This window comes from Procambarus clarkii, chromosome 51 (genome assembly GCF_040958095.1).
Source record: "Procambarus clarkii isolate CNS0578487 chromosome 51, FALCON_Pclarkii_2.0, whole genome shotgun sequence".
In the NCBI taxonomy this organism is placed as follows: Eukaryota; Metazoa; Arthropoda; class Malacostraca; order Decapoda; family Cambaridae; genus Procambarus; species Procambarus clarkii.
In genome coordinates this window covers 9,427,701-9,445,132 of record NC_091200.1, presented here as the reverse complement: position 1 = coordinate 9,445,132, position 17,432 = coordinate 9,427,701, and the positions used below count along the sequence as shown (strand labels likewise).

Here is a 17,432-nt window from a genome sequence, read left to right as displayed (position 1 = left end):
TTTCCATCACGTCATGTCTTATTTTTTTCGTTAATCTTGTATAGCTATCATGTTTTGATATGATTTAGATATATATATTATTTCTGATGCACCTTGTATAGTGACATGTTACTGACCTATGTTTGTGTCGCTCCTGTAGGCGGGGAAGCAGGTGCGGGACCTGTTCGAGGACCTGCGGGACGGCCACAACCTCATCTCCCTGCTGGAGGTGTTGTCGGGCGAGCACCTCCCTCGAGAGCGTGGCCGCCTTCGCTTCCACATGCTCCAGAACGTCCAGCTCACCCTCGACTTCCTGAGATACCGCAAGGTGAGTCTTCCCTTCTCAAAATATAGTAGAATTTTGTGCAATTAAATTTAGACAAACCGGAAAAAAGTTTTGTATTTATAAATAAATAAATGTTTATTTAGGTAAGGTACATACATACAAGAGATTTTACAAAGAGTGATGGATTTATAGATAGAGCTAGTACATACAATGCCTAAAGCCACTATTACGCAAAGCGTTTCGGGCAGGTGCTAATAAAACTATCCTAACCATCCTAGGCCTAATACATGATATATGAAGCATAATATAATACATGTGTGTATTATACTAGGCTTAGGAATATTAATGTTTGATTTTAGCTTTATTTTTTTCCGAACTCTATAAAGTGAATAATGACAAATTCTATTCTTTGTCCACTATCTAATTGTCCATTACGTCAATATATGTACGATGGTCCACATAGCTACAAATCGTACCTAACCATCTAAAGAGGAGGATGGGTCGAAATATTTACTGTGGGGCGGGTCGTTTAATACATATAATTTCAGCAATAGAGGCAGTGATTGGGAAGACATGAACTATAAAATGCCTAACATTTCCTGGGAAACTGCAGTGAACCCGCAGACACTCACAGTGCACGCAGACATTAAATACAACAGCTTACAAAATGTACAAGAAACATGCAAAAGTTGTTGAACTTGGAAAGAAAAAATATAGAAAATATATAGAAGGTTATCTCGATGATTTCGGGGCTTTTAGTGTCCCCGCGGCCCGGTCCTCGACCAGGCCTCCACCCCCAGGAAGCAGCCCGTGACAGCTGACTAACACCCAGGTACCTATTTTACTGCTAGGTAACAGGGGCATAGGGTGAAAGAAACTCTGCCCATTGTTTCTCGCCCGGGATCGAACCCGGGACCACAGGATTACAAGTCCAGCGTGCTGTCCGCTCAGCCGACCGGCTCCCTAGACAAGGTGGTGACATAAATATTGAAGCAGCATATTGTTCCAAGAAGGAAGATCACGCCTGCTTTTAAACATCTGTAATCCCCTTTCATGTCCGCATATAGTATTGTGGCTAATTTCCACAGTAATTTGTAATGTCGTGAGGGTTTGACTACCAACCAAGGGTTTGACTCTGGAGCCGGTCGTCCGAGCGGACAGCACGCGGGACTTGTGATCCTGTGGTCCTGGGTTCGATCCCGGGCGAGAAACAATGGGCAGAGTTTCTTTCACCCTATGCCCCTGTTACCTAGCAGTAAAATAGGTACCTGGGTGTTAGTCAGCTGTCACGGGCTGCTTCCTGGGGATGGAGGCCTGGTCGAGGACCGGGCCGCGGGGACACTAAAGCCCCGAAATCATCTCAAGAAAACTCAAGAAGCTGTGTGGAGGGCAACGGTTGTGCTGGGGTAGAGAGGAACCCACTCACGGTACAGTGTTTGTGGTCACATCCACCTCGTCCCTGCCCACACCCGCCCACCTCCACCTCGTCCCTGCCCACACCCGCCCACCTCCACCTCGTCCCTGCCCACACCCGCCCACCTCCACCTCGTCCCTGCCCACACCCGCCCACCTCCACCTCGTCCCTGCCCACACCCGCCCACCTCCACCTCGTCCCTGCCCACACCCGCCCACCTCCACCGCGTCCCTGCCCACACCCGCCCACCTCGTCCCTGCCCACACCCGCCCCCCACCACCTTGTCTTACACTTGGGCTCGCCTTCAGATACTTCACAAGTCGAGTCTGGCCTCGGGAGTAAAAGAGCTCCCAGAACCCCATCACGCAGGTATATACATGCCACTAGACACCTGGCCCACACCTATTTCGAGACGTACACGTGACACTCACTCGGGCTCCACACCTTCACCTAGGAAATACAATTAACAGAATCACTTTCACCGACTAGGAATGTGCACCTGCCACTACACCTGGCTGACGCTCAGCCATAGGTGCCACTACACCTGGCTGACCCTCAGCCATAGGTGCCACTACACCTGGCTGACGCTCACCCATAGGTGCCACTTGACACCTGGCTGATGCTCGTCCTAACACACAACTGTAGATTTTTTCGTTTACATAATACTTTTCCAAAATGTTCACTATAGTTTTACACAAACGTATACGTCGAGCAGGTATACAGAGTCGGCGCACGCGCGCGTGCGCGTGCGTGTGTGAGAGAGAGAGAGAGAGAGAGAGAGAGAGAGAGAGAGAGAGAGAGAGAGAGAGAGAGAGAGAGAGAGAGAGAGAGAGAGAGAGAGAGAGAGTGTGTGAGAGTGTGTGAGAGTGTGTGAGAGTGTGTGAGAGTGTGTGAGAGTGTGTGAGAGTGTGTGAGAGTGTGTGAGAGTGTGTGAGAGTGTGTGAGAGTGTGTGAGAGTGTGTGAGAGTGTGTGAGTGTATGTGTGTGTGTGTGTGTGTGTGTGTGTGTGTGTGTGTGTGTGTGTGTGTGTGTGTGTGTGTGTGTGTGTGTGTTGTCATGTGGCGGGGGCTATTGAGTGTAACCGCTGGGGCGCGGCACCCTAGAGTTTTTTTGTTTTTTTTTTATTAAGATATGAGGTACATCTGCATTAGTGCAGCTACCCTAGACTATATGAAGTGGAGTACAGTGTGTCAAAAGAAGCTAACTAGGTGATGCTAAAAAATCCCCATCACACAAGATGGTTAGTCATACAGAGGCATGTGATAAGCGGTCTGCACTGGCAGACTCCGGATGCATTTTGAGGATATCAACACCACAAGATTGAATAAGGTAGCAGTGGTAATACAAGTCCCCATCTCGCAGGATGGTTAGTCATACAGAGCCATGTGTTTAATAGCCTGCACTGGCAAATTTTGGGTATACTGTGAGGGTGATACCTGGCGTGGCGTAACTCCACGGGGATCACACACCTCATCTCACGCTCGCTAATTACTCCCTTTACCATCTGCTAGTTGCTGGTACTCTTCACACTGATGTTTATATATTGTAGAAACTTGATACATTACAGATATCCGTATAACTTGAGTACACTTAAGAGTGCAAGTGTTGACAGGGTTGACGTAGACGGTACAGCTCAGTCTGGTCCTCTACAGTGTTGTTGCTCCTTTGGAGAACAACCGGTTGTATTTTTTTTAATTAAATTTTTTTAATTAAAAAAATAAGCATTTGTTTCAATGTTTAGGAAACATTGTTTCAGTGTTCCCAAACATTGGCTGAGGCTCAGTCAATAAGGCATTTCGGCACATCAGACAAAGTAGTATTACCTGGTTGATACCTGCTTGATGGGGTTCTGAGAGTTGTTCTACTCCCCAAGCCCGGTCCGAGGCCAGGCTCGACTTGTGAGAGTTTAGTCCACCAGGCTGTTGCTTGGAGCGGCCCACAGGCCCACATACCCACCACAGCCTGATTGGTCCGGCACGTCTTGAAGAAAGCAGTCTAGTTTTCTCTTGAAGATGTCCACAGTTGTTCCGGCAATATTTCTTATAGTCGCTGGGAGGACGTTGAACAACCGCGGACCTCTGATGTTTATACAGTGTTCTCTGATTGTGCCTATGGCACTCGTATTATAGTTTAGATCAAGCTGACCAATATAATTACCAGACAGGAAATTGACTGATGTTGTTATTAAACAAAGCTTTAGTAATAAAATCAGGTGGCATGTAGTTACCATTGACCAAGGTAGTCACACTGGGTGATGGTTGTTGGGTATCTGGGGATTTGATTCAAATATGGAATTATTTAATTAAGAGAATTAATATACTCGAAGGACCACCCACTTTTGAGAAAAGAGGGAAAACAAGTAAAGGGATTGTTTAGGGATTGTTCAATCCATTTACAAGTAAAGGGATTGATAGGCGATTGACACTATAGAACCAGTGCCTATGTATGTGAAATTATTAAACAATCACTTAGAGAGAATGAATGGACTGTATTACTAATTAATTAAAGTTAAAAGCCTCAAATATCAACATTGGGGGGGGGGAAATACTAGAAATTCATATATATCTAGGAACCAGTGTGGTTCGTCACCAGTTCATTAAGGATGTTAGTAAATTATATTGAATATGGAATGAATTAGGTGATAGTAATTACAGGCGAATGTGCCTCAGAATACTACAATAATATAGAATATTACTAAAATAAAGGGTTAGTTACATTGATCTCATTAGATCATTAAGTATCTATATTGGTTAGTATCTCTCCAATAACAATTAACAGCTTAGCTGTGAAATTAAGTGAGATGAAATCGGTTGCCACACTCCACTGGCGACGTGTTGCGTCGGAAAAATTGTTGCACGTAAAGGTGGGGAAGCCTAGCACCTCGGGTGACGTGGACCCGGGGGCTGAAAGACGATTACAATGTAGAACTCTTCCACGTAACTACCTACAGATACATACGGAATTCTTCCTAAAATACCTATCACTGCAGAATTCTTCCTAAAATATGTCACTGCAGAATTCTTCCTAAAATATGTCACTGCAGAATTCTTCCTAAAATATGTCACTGCAGAATTCTTCCTAAAATATGTCACTGCAGAATTCTTCCTAAAATATGTCACTGCAGAATTCTTCCTAAAATATGTCACTGCAGAATTCTTCTGCAAACATTAATATAATATAATCCTATATAAAGTGCTAGAAATAAATATTGCTAGAAAGGAGACGTACTAGATTTTTGTTGTAATGTCTCAGCCTAACGACAACTACCCTAAAATATAACATGTGATCACAGTGTTACAAGAAAGGTTATTAATAGTTACCAGGCCAAGTGTCCGTTGATGTAGGAACGATTCCAGGTCCCTCGTCTTCAGCTGCCGTGATAAGACATCAATTATGGGCTGTAGAGTTGATTAGTTCCTTGGACACTGCCGTGATGTGCCAAATAACGTGACACCGCTCTCGTGGTTGTAGGAGCGAAATTTAAAGACAATAACACGAGCGAGACGTTGCTCTGTTGCACGTTGGTAACACGCCGCTAATATGGCGTCGTCTACACGCGTGGCGTCTCCGAACTCCCCTCCCGGGCTGCAATGCGCATGCGCAGCCCGCGCAAAGTATTCTCGAGCTTAAAGTATTCTATTTTACTTATAATTAATCAGGGAAGTAAGGACTGGTGACAAGTGCTTATGTCACTAATAAAAGTATTAAGATGCAATATATTTTTGCATAATGCAAGTCAGCTTAAGACTGCATTAAGAAATTTTATATAAATCGTTTTATACTATAATGATCTCCACTGCAGTTATTAATACACCTAAATGAACGAGTTCAGTAAGCAATAATATGCTATGTAAATAATCAACTAAATAAAGGATTATCCTTAGTAAAGGAATGTCATTAACTAAACTGTTTAGATGCAAGTAAATGTTTAGAGATTAATGTTTTAGCCTGTCGTTCCTCACGGCGTCACTCTGACCACAAAGAATTTAGCAAATATATTGCTTCGTAATAGAAACATTAATTGAATTAATTCTACATATTAGTAGTGTTAGTTATTACTATGGTTAATACAATAATGATGCATTATAATACAATAATGATGTATTAGTGTTGGAAACTTTCCAACAGTGGTGACTGCTGTAGTCACACTGGGTGATGGTGACTGCTGTAGTCACACTGGTGATGGTGACTGCTGTAGTCACACTGGGTGATGGTGACTGCTGTAGTCACACTGGGTGATGGTAACTGCTGTAGTCACACTGGGTGATGGTGACTGCTGTAGTCACACTGGTGATGGTGACTGCTGTAGTCACAATGGGTGATGGTGACTGCTGTAGTCACACTGGGTGATGGTGACTGCTGTAGTCACACTGGGTGATGGTGACTGCTGTAGTCACACTGGTGATGGTGACTGCTGTAGTCACACTGGGTGATGGTGACTGCTGTAGTCACACTGGGTGATGGTGACTGTTGTAGTCACACTGGGTGATGGTGACTGCTGTAGTCACACTTGGTGATGGTGACTGTTGTAGTCACACTGGGTGATGGTGACTGTTATAGTGCCCAGGTTGAGTAATAATGTTGGCATTACAGATCAAGCTGGTGAACATCCGGTGTGAGGACATCGTTGATGGGAACCCCAAGTTGACGCTCGGTCTCATATGGACCATCATCCTCCACTTCCAGGTGAGTACTGCTCTCTCCCCCACCTGCACACACACAGGGGCTCCCCACCTGCACACACACAGGGGCTCCCCACCTGCACACACACAGGGGCTCCCCACCTGCACACACACAGGGGCTCCCCCACCTGCACACACACAGGGGCTCCCCACCTGCACACACACAGGGGCTCCCCACCTGCACACACACAGGGGCTCCCCACACACAGGGGCTCCCCACACACAGGGGCTCCCCACACACAGGGGCTCCCCACAAACAGGGGCTCCCCACCTGCACACACACAGGGGCTCCCCACCTGCACACACACAGGGGCTCCCCACCTGCACACACACAGGGGCTCCCCACCTGCACACACACAGGGGCTCCCCACCTGCACACACACAGGGGCTCCCCACCTGCACACACACAGGGGCTCCCCACCTGCACACACACAGGGGCTCCCCACCTGCACACACACAGGGGCTCCCCACCTGCACACACACACAGGGGCTCCCCACCTGCACACACACACAGGGGCTCCCCACCTGCACACACACACAGGGGCTCCCCACCTGCACACACACGGGGGCTCCCCACCTGCACACACACAGGGGCTCCCCACCTGCACACACACGGGGGCTCCCCACCTGCACACACACGGGGGCTCCCCACCTGCACACACACAGGGGCTCCCCACCTGCACACACACAGGGGCTCCCCACCTGCACACACACAGGGGCTCCCCACCTGCACACACACAGGGGCTCCCCACCTGCACACACAGGGGCTCCCCACCTGCACACAGGGAAGGAAAATGACAAATGTCAGTGGGGGTAGGAGAACAATTGGACGGGGTGGATGAGAATGGCAGAAACGTTTATTCAGTGTTTGGGAGGAAGTATGTAAGTGGCATTTATTTCATTGTTGGATTAAAATAGTGTGTAGTGGTGGAGCCCCGTTGAGAGTGGAGGGCGAGTTGCTCCTCCGTGACTACAGCTCCCGGACACGACACCAACCCGTAGTTCTGACAGGTCGCCCTGCTAACTCCAGCGCTGTGTGAGTGAAGATGTTTCCAAGGAAGGAATTGATGGTGCTATTGGTCGTTAATATCCTGGCCAAGGTCGAGGCTGCCGCTTTTTGGTCGGGTGAAGATTCTAAGTCCCGGTGGACATTGATCAAACTGTGCTGGTTTGATGTGTGACGTGGACTTGTACGCTACACTTTTGCTGTAACTTATATTGGCCAGGAAGACGGTAGTAAGGATGTGTGGGTGATTGTTGATGGTGCGCGCGTGTCCCGCACAGCTCTGTAAACCTGGTGATTGTTCAATATTATTGTTGCAATCATATATATGGGAACAATAGATGAGGAGGACAGCAGAGGTAAGGACGAGCCTTCTCCACGGCCGCTGCTGCCTAACTACCCAGTGTGACGAGTGTGTCACACTGGTCATCAATGTTGATGACACACGTGTGTGATCAACAAGACTCCACGTGGCCAACCACTAACTTGTACCGCATCAAAGAAGTTCTCAAGAATTTTTTAGATTTAATGTTTCCTCTTGTTTTGTATCAGTTGCACATTGTCATTTATACAGCTGTCGGTGACTATACGAAGGATTTCACAGTTTTTATCAAGAGCAAGCTAAGTAAAACTACTATTTTTTTGTATTAACACATTCTGGTAGTTACAAAATATTCCCAGCAGGTGACAGTGTAGGGAAGACACACTTGGAGAACCAGTCGTAAACTAACACACATACAATAAAGATTTGATTGGCTAGGATTACCTTCATTTCTTATGTCCTTCAACTTGGATTGATGGTGATTCTTGCAGTGAGATCTGTGGGTGTGTGATGTGTGAGATCTGTGGGTGTGTGATGTGTGTAAAGCGACCACAAGAATGGTAGCGTAGCACAGATTGAGGCCTCGCTGGACCCTCTTGAAGAGCGCCTTTGTTGTGAATGCTGCGCCACCATCGCGTGTCACGGCTCCAATTGCTTTAAACATAGATTTATACGCCTCTCTGAGTAATGCTAAATAAGCACTCGCTTCAGAGTAATAGTGTGAGCTTCATGAGTGCCGTGTGCACTCGGGTGGTGGCCCGGCAGGTCAGGTGCATAGTGTATAGCCATGAACACACAAGCGCGCGATACCAACATGGCATGAATTTAGAAGAGACTTGGAATATTGGAACGCCTAGAGTTTATTGTGTTGGTGGGGTTTCTGCCACCTTGTTGCAGGGGTAAGGATTAGGGTGATGGGGAGGGGATGGGGGGGGGCAAGGTATGGGCTGCTGGGTACGTTAAAGAAAGGGATGGGGTGAAGGTTAGACTAGAGGGCATAGAAAGGCTTTGGGTGGGAAGGAAGGGTACGTCTGTCTTAGAGGGTGAATGAGTCTTTATATGGGGGTTATGAGTGAGCCGGGATGAAGGGTGGACCTTGGGTGAGAACTGGCCCCGTGAACAATGGGCCGGGCATGAAGGGTGGAGGAGGAGATAAGGGAGATAAGGAGTGTGGTCGGCGGCGGAGGTGTATGGGCGCCACTCTCCTGGAAAGGGAAAGTAATATCCCTCCGGTCGACCGACTCTGGAGACCTTCCAGTCCCTTCCTGGAACTGTGAGTGATCCCTCTGGTATGTGCTTCCCAATATGGCCGGGAGCAGCAGTGCGGGCCGCGGTACCGTGTCAGGTGAACAGGACGCGTCCCGGACTGGGTTGATGGGGTTGATACCTGGTTGATGGGGTTCTGGGAGTTCTTCTACTCCCCGTTGATAACCCATTGATAACCCCGTTGGGTTATCACTGGGTTTGAGTGCCTGCAGTGTTGTAGCATCACGCCACGCTCTTCGTACATCAGTAATGCTCATCTGCAAACCTGTACAAATTAGCTTTTATAATTAATGCCATTATGGGAGCTATGCTGTCACACCTAACTTACTGTTTATGCAAATACTGCAATTACAGTGTTACAGCAGGTGGATAGGTTACACTGAGAACTGTACCAGAATGAGTTAACGGCAGCGTTATATTTAATGTAGTAATTATTTCAGTCATTATCATGATTATCTTTCACATTTTATTCAGCGCATTCTTATGTTTTTTGTGAGTGATGACATTGACGAGAATGTGGGTGGTCTCTGGGATGGGACGAGGGGGGGGGGTGACTGGGGGGGGGCAGGCTCAGTGGGATGGGACGAGGCGGGGGGGGGTGACTGGGGGGGGGGGGCAGGCTCAGTGGGATGGGACGAGGCGGGGGGGGGGGGTGAGTGGAAATACCAAAAGAGCTGGTGAAAGAGCACATGGATGACGTCGGGGAGGTGCGACAGAGAGGGAGGGAGGGGGGGGGGGGAGGGGGAGAGAGTAGGTGTGTGCTTATTCCGGGGCGGGGGGGGGGGGGGAGAAGGGGGCGACGGTGCTAAAGAAGGGCCCGAGACGAGAAGTGTTGTGATATAAGGCAGTGATAAAGGTGAGGACAGGTGAGTATGAGAAGAAGAGAGGGGAAGCTGTATGAGGTATTAATGAGAGGGGGAGGCTGTATGAGAGGGGGAGGCAAGACAGACTACCGTGAAGGCGGCGGGCGGCGCCCCTGGTGATGACAGCAGCGTCACCATCTAGGAAATAGATGGTGTGTTAACACTCCCCGAAGTGTTAACGAAGATAATTGTGGGTTAACTAAGTGTGGAGAGAACGGGTTAAGGGCTTAGAAGAGGTGACGAGAGTTGAGTGTGACAGGTATGATAACGCCTCGCACGAGGGCCCTGACAGCCCTGGCATATACTGCTGAAGTCCGCACGTCAGGAAGACCCCAACACTGTACGACATGTGTATGGCGCTGAGACTGGCGTGGGGAAGGAAGAGTAGAGGTGTCCACGGTAGTGGAGGACAAGCTTTATATTGATAGCTGGCCACTCACCCCCTCCCACCCCCCGAGTGTGACATGCCAGGGTGGTGACATCATCGGGGTATGGGGGTAAGGCACTTGGGTCCTGTGTAAAGTCTACAGTCTTCTCCCATTCCTCTGTTTATCATCTTGATAATAATAATAATTTTATTATTATTATTTCTAGTAGTATGTTGTTGTTATAGATTCAGCTACTCGGAACAAGCTCCAAGCAGCACGGGCTATGGTGAACCCGTTACTAGTAGTAGTTTCTGAAAAGCATATGCCTATATGTGGTGGTAAACTTGTGTGTTGCTTGGTGGTAGTGTGTGTGTACTTGCATATTTGTACTCACTTGTTTGTGCCTGCAGGATCGAGCATTGACTCTTGGATCCCGCCTTTCAAACCATCGGTTGTTTACAACAATGACTCCGGTCCCATTTCCGTATCATACCTAGTTTTAAAATTATGAATAGAATTTGCTTCCACAAATGAATGTGTGTGTGTGTGTGTGTGTGTGTGTGTGTGTGTGTGTGTGTGTGTGTGTGTGTGTGTGTGTGTGTGTGTGTGTGTGTGTGTTTAGAGTGGGTGCTGGTTATTTAGGCACTTCACACCTTACTTTGATTGCCAATCTTCATAAATAATGAACCAATCAGTGACATAACACTCTCAAGTACAACTTTTTCGGTTCACAACCTCATTGAAGTAAAATCAAATTTCAAACGATTTAAGGTGTTTGAAACCCCTATGATGCGAGGGAACATTTAACAAGGCTTGTGACTTTTTCTGGGATTTGGTATTCCGTGAACCAGTCACTCATCCTGTTTATTAAGTGCGGCCTCATATCTGGTGCGAGTGATAACCTTTTTCTTTTATTTGTCTTGTGACCCATACACTGAACCATCGAGTATTACCTGGCAACAGCACACAGCCATCACACTACAATTCACTGCTTACAGACGTTACATGCAGAAGTATATTCCATGTGTATGAAGTATGTCTCGTGTGAGGAAGGTCAGGATGGAGCCGGATAGACTTGCCGAGGCTAGTCCGGCCTCCGGCTGGCCAGTCTTTATAATCTAAGACTATTAGCTGTGCCGTTTTCAGGCCCTGATTTAGTCTCAAGTTCCTGAGAAGTTCATCACAAACAGAGATCACACTAACGTGATGCATCAAATGAACAAATCCACAAGGGCCGTGACGAGGATCCTCGTCACGGCCCTTGTGGATTTGTTCTTCTGAGAAGTTCATGTTTGTTCACTTTTCTATTATGCAACGTAAACATTGGTATACCTTCTCTCTTAGCTAGTTGTGTTATAGTGACATCAGTCTGGCATCTTCAATCCACCTGTAAGACTTTCGTGCGCCTTACGAGCGTGTGCACGCTGGCATATAGACATCCACATTAATATTTGTAACACGTGCAGACAGACAGTTACGGCATCGTGTCACATGTCCGTGCTTAATGACCCGTGCCGTATGCGGCCGCGCGCACACCTGGCAAGGTGAAAGTCTTCAGATGTGAGGGAAGAGCCAGACAAGTCAACTCTGTGGCCCTCTCTGGCTCTATTACCCTTCCCAGAGTGGCTAGGAGGCTCTTGCCATCCTTGCAAGACACGCTAAATAAAGAATAAACATTAACAGAGTAATTAACGAAGAGCAAGTAATTGTATGCCCGACAACCTGACGCGGGCGGGTACTTGGCGCCAGCTGGCCGCTAACATGGCCTGCCTCTCCTCCTCCTGTTAGAGGTGCTAATATAGCCTGGCTCGCCGCCTCTGTTAGAGGGGCTAATATAGCCTGCCTCTTCTCCTGTTAGAGACGCTGATATAGCCTGCCTCTCCTCTGTAAGAGACGCACACTGGGCGCGGTGCTGTGATGTGCGCGCTAGCACCCCTGCTCCCCGCCTCTTGTATGGTGGCCACCAGTACTCTCACCTCCTCCAAGCTACAACATTTATTTACTGATGGTAACTTAATTAATAACTTACATAAAGAGACGAAACCGTGGGAGCATGAGACACAGCTTGCCAGTACTGTGTAGCCATAATACACAGCTTGTCAGTACTGTGTAGCCATAATACACACCTTGCCAGTACTGTGTAGCCATAATACACAGCTTGCCAGTACTGTGTAGCCATAATACACAGCTTGCCAGTACTGTGTAGCCATAATACACACCTTGCCAGTACTGTGTAGCCATAATACACACCTTGCCAGTACTGTGTAGCCATAATACACACCTTGCCAGTACTGTGTAGCCATAATACACACCTTGCCAGTACTGTGTATCCATAATACACACCTTGCCAGTACTGTGTAGCCATAATACACACCTTGCCAGTACTGTGTAGCCATAATACACACCTTGCCAGTACTGTGTATCCATAATACACACCTTGCCAGTACTGTGTAGCCATAATACACACCTTGCCAGTACTGTGTAGCCATAATACACAGGTTGCCAGTACTGTGTAGCCATAATACACACCTTGCCAGTACTGTGTAGCCATAATACACACCTTGCCAGTAGTGTGTAGCCATAAAACACAGGTTGCCAGTACTGTGTAGCCATAATACACACCTTGCCAGTAGTGTGTAGCCATAATACACAGGTTGCCAGTACTGTGTAGCCATAATACACACCTTGCCAGTAGTGTGTAGCCATAATACACAGGTTGCCAGTACTGTGTAGCCATAATACACACCTTGCCAGTAGTGTGTAGCCATAATACACAGGTTGCCAGTACTGTGTATCTGCCGTGCTAGCCAGGGGGGACCTGGAGTCCTGGGGGGTAGGGGTGTTAACGGTAGGTGTCAGTAAGATATGGAGGGCCTCTAGGCACTGTACGTGGCTACTGTGTTGGTCACAGTGGTTTTTATCTCCTTTGTTTTTGTATCTTGTATTTTTAATGTTTTATTAGCGTGGTCATAATTTATTAATACGTTTTGACAATACAACGCAACATGCGTGTTGTAGGTGTGTGTGTGTGTGTGTGTGTGTGGGAGGGAGGGGGGCACCTTGCCACGGGAGTGTTGTGGCGTAACCTCTATAGTCAAATGTTCCGTGCACCTTCCGTAGAGTTGCCCACACCGGCCTCGACCCGACCAACCTGTGTGTTGGTCGAATCGACCGTCGCACCATGTGTGCAGCTGCACACATGCACATGTGCCCAAATGTGTTAGTAAAAAAAAAATGAGCGTGTACTCCAACATTTGAATTTGACAATTGCTGTCGCTTATATTTATATATACAGAATTATACATTATTATTGGTTCCTCTCATTGTATACGAATTGCTCTCATTTTACAAATTTTGGCTACCTCACAGTTTACCTTTGTAAACACGAGTTTACAACTGGCACGAAGACAACAAATGGCAGTGTACTTATGGCAAGCATGCCAGATGGCACGGTTATGGCACGGTTATGGCAAGCATGCCAGATGGCACGGTTATGGCAAGCACTCCAGATGGCACGGTTATGGCAAGCATGCCAGATGGCACGGTTATGGCAAGCATGCCAGATGGCACGGTTATGGCAAGCATGCCAGATGGCACGGTTATGGCAAGCACGCCAGATGGCACGGTTATGGCAAGCACGCCAGATGGCACGGTTATGGCAAGCACGCCAGATGGCACGGTTATGGCAAGCACGCCAGATGGCACGGTTATGGCAAGCACGCCAGATGGCACGGTTATGGCAAGCACGCCAGATGGCACGGTTATGGCAAGCATGCCAGATGGCACGGTTATGGCAAGCATGCCAGGTGGCACGGTTATGGCAAGGTCGTCATATGAGCGGCTGGTGATGGGAATGATCAAATGAGTGCCTGTTGTGAGCTGTGAACAAATGAGCGGCCGGTGATGGGAACTGTGGTGGTGTTCGGCTGGTTGCTGTTGCCCAATTTGTTTTCCTTAGGTGTTGGTGTATACCTGGAGTATACTTGGAGTATACTTGGAGTATACCTGGAGAGGGTTCTGGGGGTTCTACTGCCCGAGCCCGGCCGGGGTGTGGGTTGTGGCCTGGATTCCGCGCCCACACCCAGACCCCGAGGACGATGGGTACTTGCCCACCGCGTGGGAGTGTAGCCTGTGGGTGTAGCTCTGCTAGTGTGTGTGTGTGTGTGTGTGTGTGTGTGTGTGTGTGTGTGTGTGTGTGTGTGTGTGTGTGTGTGTGTGTGTGTGTGTGTGTGTGTGTGTAAATAAGCGGCACAGTCTAGATCGGGTCTCATGTTTACTACTCATGTAGGTGATGGAACGTCTTGTGACTTATTCGTTACCGAGCATCCTGAAAGCTGTTGTAATGTTTGCCTGAGAGCTTGTCCAATGTCTGGCCACTTTCCTGTCCTCTGTTCCTTCACACTACACTTGCTAGTAATGAAAGTCAGTAGCCGAGTCTCAGACCAGCTCAGTATATTGTCTATGACTTCTCCAGGTGTGCGGTCCATGGAAGTCTGGCGAATATGTGAATGTTTGTATAAAGTCGTCCAAAATAATATCTCAGCTAGAGACGACCACGTAGCGCTTCAGAGCTCGTAAACTGTTTAGTGAACAAAGACCAAGCCGCCATGACTTGAGTTAAGAGGTACTAATGTCGTAAGTGGAGGTGTGAGGCTCTGTGGGTCCTGGTGGTGGTGGCCCTGCGACCAGCTGGCTCCCGTCTCTGGACTGGCTTTACTTCCCTTATTAGTCGCCTCCGCCCACGTGCACGCCCACGCCCTCGCCTCTCGGGCGTAGGCGTCGCCACACTAGGCAACCAACTTTCTCTTCCTGTCTGATACAATGCGATTAGACAAATTGTGGTCTTGACACTCGACCGCTTTGCCAGAGGCGGAGACCAGGAGCTATGGTGAGGAAATACCCAGCGTCCTAGCCAGCTGGGACACCACCTGTACCCAGCGTCCTAGCCAGCTGGGACACCATCTGTACCCAGCGTCCTAGCCAGCTGGGACACCACCTGTACCCAGCGACCTAGCCAGCTGGGACACCACCTGTACCCAGCGACCTAGCCAGCTGGGACACCACCTGTACCCAGCGTCCTAGCCAGCTGGGACATCACCTGTACCCAGCGTCCTAGCCAGCTGGGACACCAGCTGTACCCCAGCGACCTAGCCAGCTGGGACACCAGCTGTACCCCAGCGACCTAGCCAGCTGGGACACCAGCTGTACCCCAGCGACCTAGCCAGCTGGGACACCAGCTGTACCCCAGCGACCTAGCCAGCTGTACCCCAGCGACCTAGCCAGCTGGGACACCACCTGTACCCAGCGACCTAGCCAGCTGGGACACCAGCTGCACCTAGACTACTCACACGACTCTGCACAAAACTCACAAGTGACGTAATATTAGTCTACATGTTGTGTACAGTATAGCGAGGCATCTTAACACTGAACACAACCGTCTCTATGAACTATGAACACTGTGTTATATATGAACAACAACACTGTGTTATATGTGAACAACAGGCCGAGATAAACGGTTATTTAGCACATAACTCCTCTTTATTTTGCCCAATCAGTCATGTCCTTATTTAGCAGTTGGTGCCTGGATATTTACACATGAGCGCGCATGCGCGCGAACTCGTGGCGTCACAGTACATGTTGGAGAACAGCTGGTCGGCATGTGGGCGGCTCAAGACGTGTGTGTGTACTCACCCACCTAATTGTACTCACCTAATTGTGCTTGCGGGGGTTGAGCTTTGGCTCTTTGGTCCCGCCTCTCAACTGTCAATCAACTGGTGTACAGATTCTGGTGTACAGACTGTGTGTGTGTGTGTGTGTGTACTCACCTAGTTGTGCTTGCAGGGGTTGAGCTCTGGCTCTTTGGTCCCGCCTCTCAACCGTCAATCAACTGGTGTACAGATTCCTGAGCCTACTGGGCTCTATCATATCTACATCTACATGTGTGTGTGTGTGTGAGGGGGAGAGGCGTCTAGTACTCAACATTATGGGTGTGGTATTATCCAGTAACTGAAGTGGCCATTTCAAATGATGTGGATGATATCAAGGCCTTTATCATATAGATATTAATTAATACCTGGAGCGAAAGATGGGGAAGGAGATGCAGCACAGAACCAGTGAGGAGTAGAGGTGCCATAGGCACAACCAGCGAGCACTGTCTGTACATCAGAGGTTCACAGGTGTTCAACAGCCTCCCAGCAAGCATTAGAAATATTGCCGGAATGAAGGTGGACCTCTTCAAGAAGCAATTATATACGTTCCTACAAGAAGTGCCGGACCAACCGGGTTGTAGTGGATGTATGTGGGCCGCTCCTAGCAACAGCCAATTAGACCAAAGTATGACAAGTCAAGCCTGGCCTCAGGTCGGGCTCGGGAAGTATAAGAACTCTCGATACCCTGTCGAGGTATGCTCCAGGTGTGTGAGGTGTGGATACAGCAGGCCGTACAGTGAAGGAAGAACAGAACGAGGAAAAGGAAGATGAGAATTAGTACTATGGAAGGAAATTAAATCTCTAGTAAGAATGACAAATGTAGAGTGAGATATGGGAGAGGGTCGAGTGAGAGATGGGAGAGGGTCGAGTGAGAGATGGGAGAGGGTCGAGTGAGAGATGGGAGAGGGTCGAGTGAGAGATGGGAGAGGGTCGAGTGAGAGATGGGAGAGGGTCGAGTGAGAGATGGGAGAGGGTCGAGTGAGAGATGGGAGAGGGTCGAGTGAGAGATGGGAGAGGGTCGAGTGAGAGATGGGAGAGGGTCGAGTGAGAGATGGGAGAGGGTCGAGTGAGAGATGGGAGAGGGTCGAGTGAGAGATGGGAGAGGGTCGAGTGAGAGATGGGAGAGGGTCGAGTGAGAGATGGGAGAGGGTCGAGTGAGAGATGGGAGAGGGTCGAGTGAGAGATGGGAGAGGGTCGAGTGAGAGATGGGAGAGGGTCGAGTGAGAGATGGGAGAGGGTCGAGTGAGAGATGGGAGAGGGTCGAGTGAGAGATGGGAGAGGGTCGAGTGAGAGATGGGAGAGGGTCGAGTGAGAGATGGGAGAGGGTCGAGTGAGAGACGGGAGAGGGTCGAGTGAGAGACGGGAGAGGGTCGAGTGAGAGACGGGAGAGGGTCGAGTGAGAGACGGGAGAGGGTCGAGTGAGAGACGGGAGAGGGTCGAGTGAGAGACGGGAGAGGGTCGAGTGAGAGACGGGAGAGGGTCGAGTGAGAGACGGGAGAGGGTCGAGTGAGAGACGGGAGAGGGTCGAGTGAGAGACGGGA

General features: G+C 48.8%; 1 protein-coding gene across 42 annotated transcripts in view; it reads left to right on the top strand.

Moving 5' to 3' along the window:
- The window catches only part of shot (dystonin-like protein short stop), a 629,765-nt gene that overhangs the window by 421,826 nt on the left and 190,507 nt on the right, over nt 1-17,432 (top strand). For all 42 annotated transcript variants that reach the window (XR_011222655.1, XM_069303987.1, XM_069303980.1 and 39 more), the window contains 2 exons: nt 140-307; nt 6,273-6,365. Coding sequence is in view for 41 of the 42 variants with exons in the window: in XM_069303987.1 (XP_069160088.1) it covers nt 140-307; nt 6,273-6,365 (261 nt within the window). In the remaining variant the exon portion in view is untranslated. The remainder of the gene's footprint in view (nt 1-139; nt 308-6,272; nt 6,366-17,432) is intronic.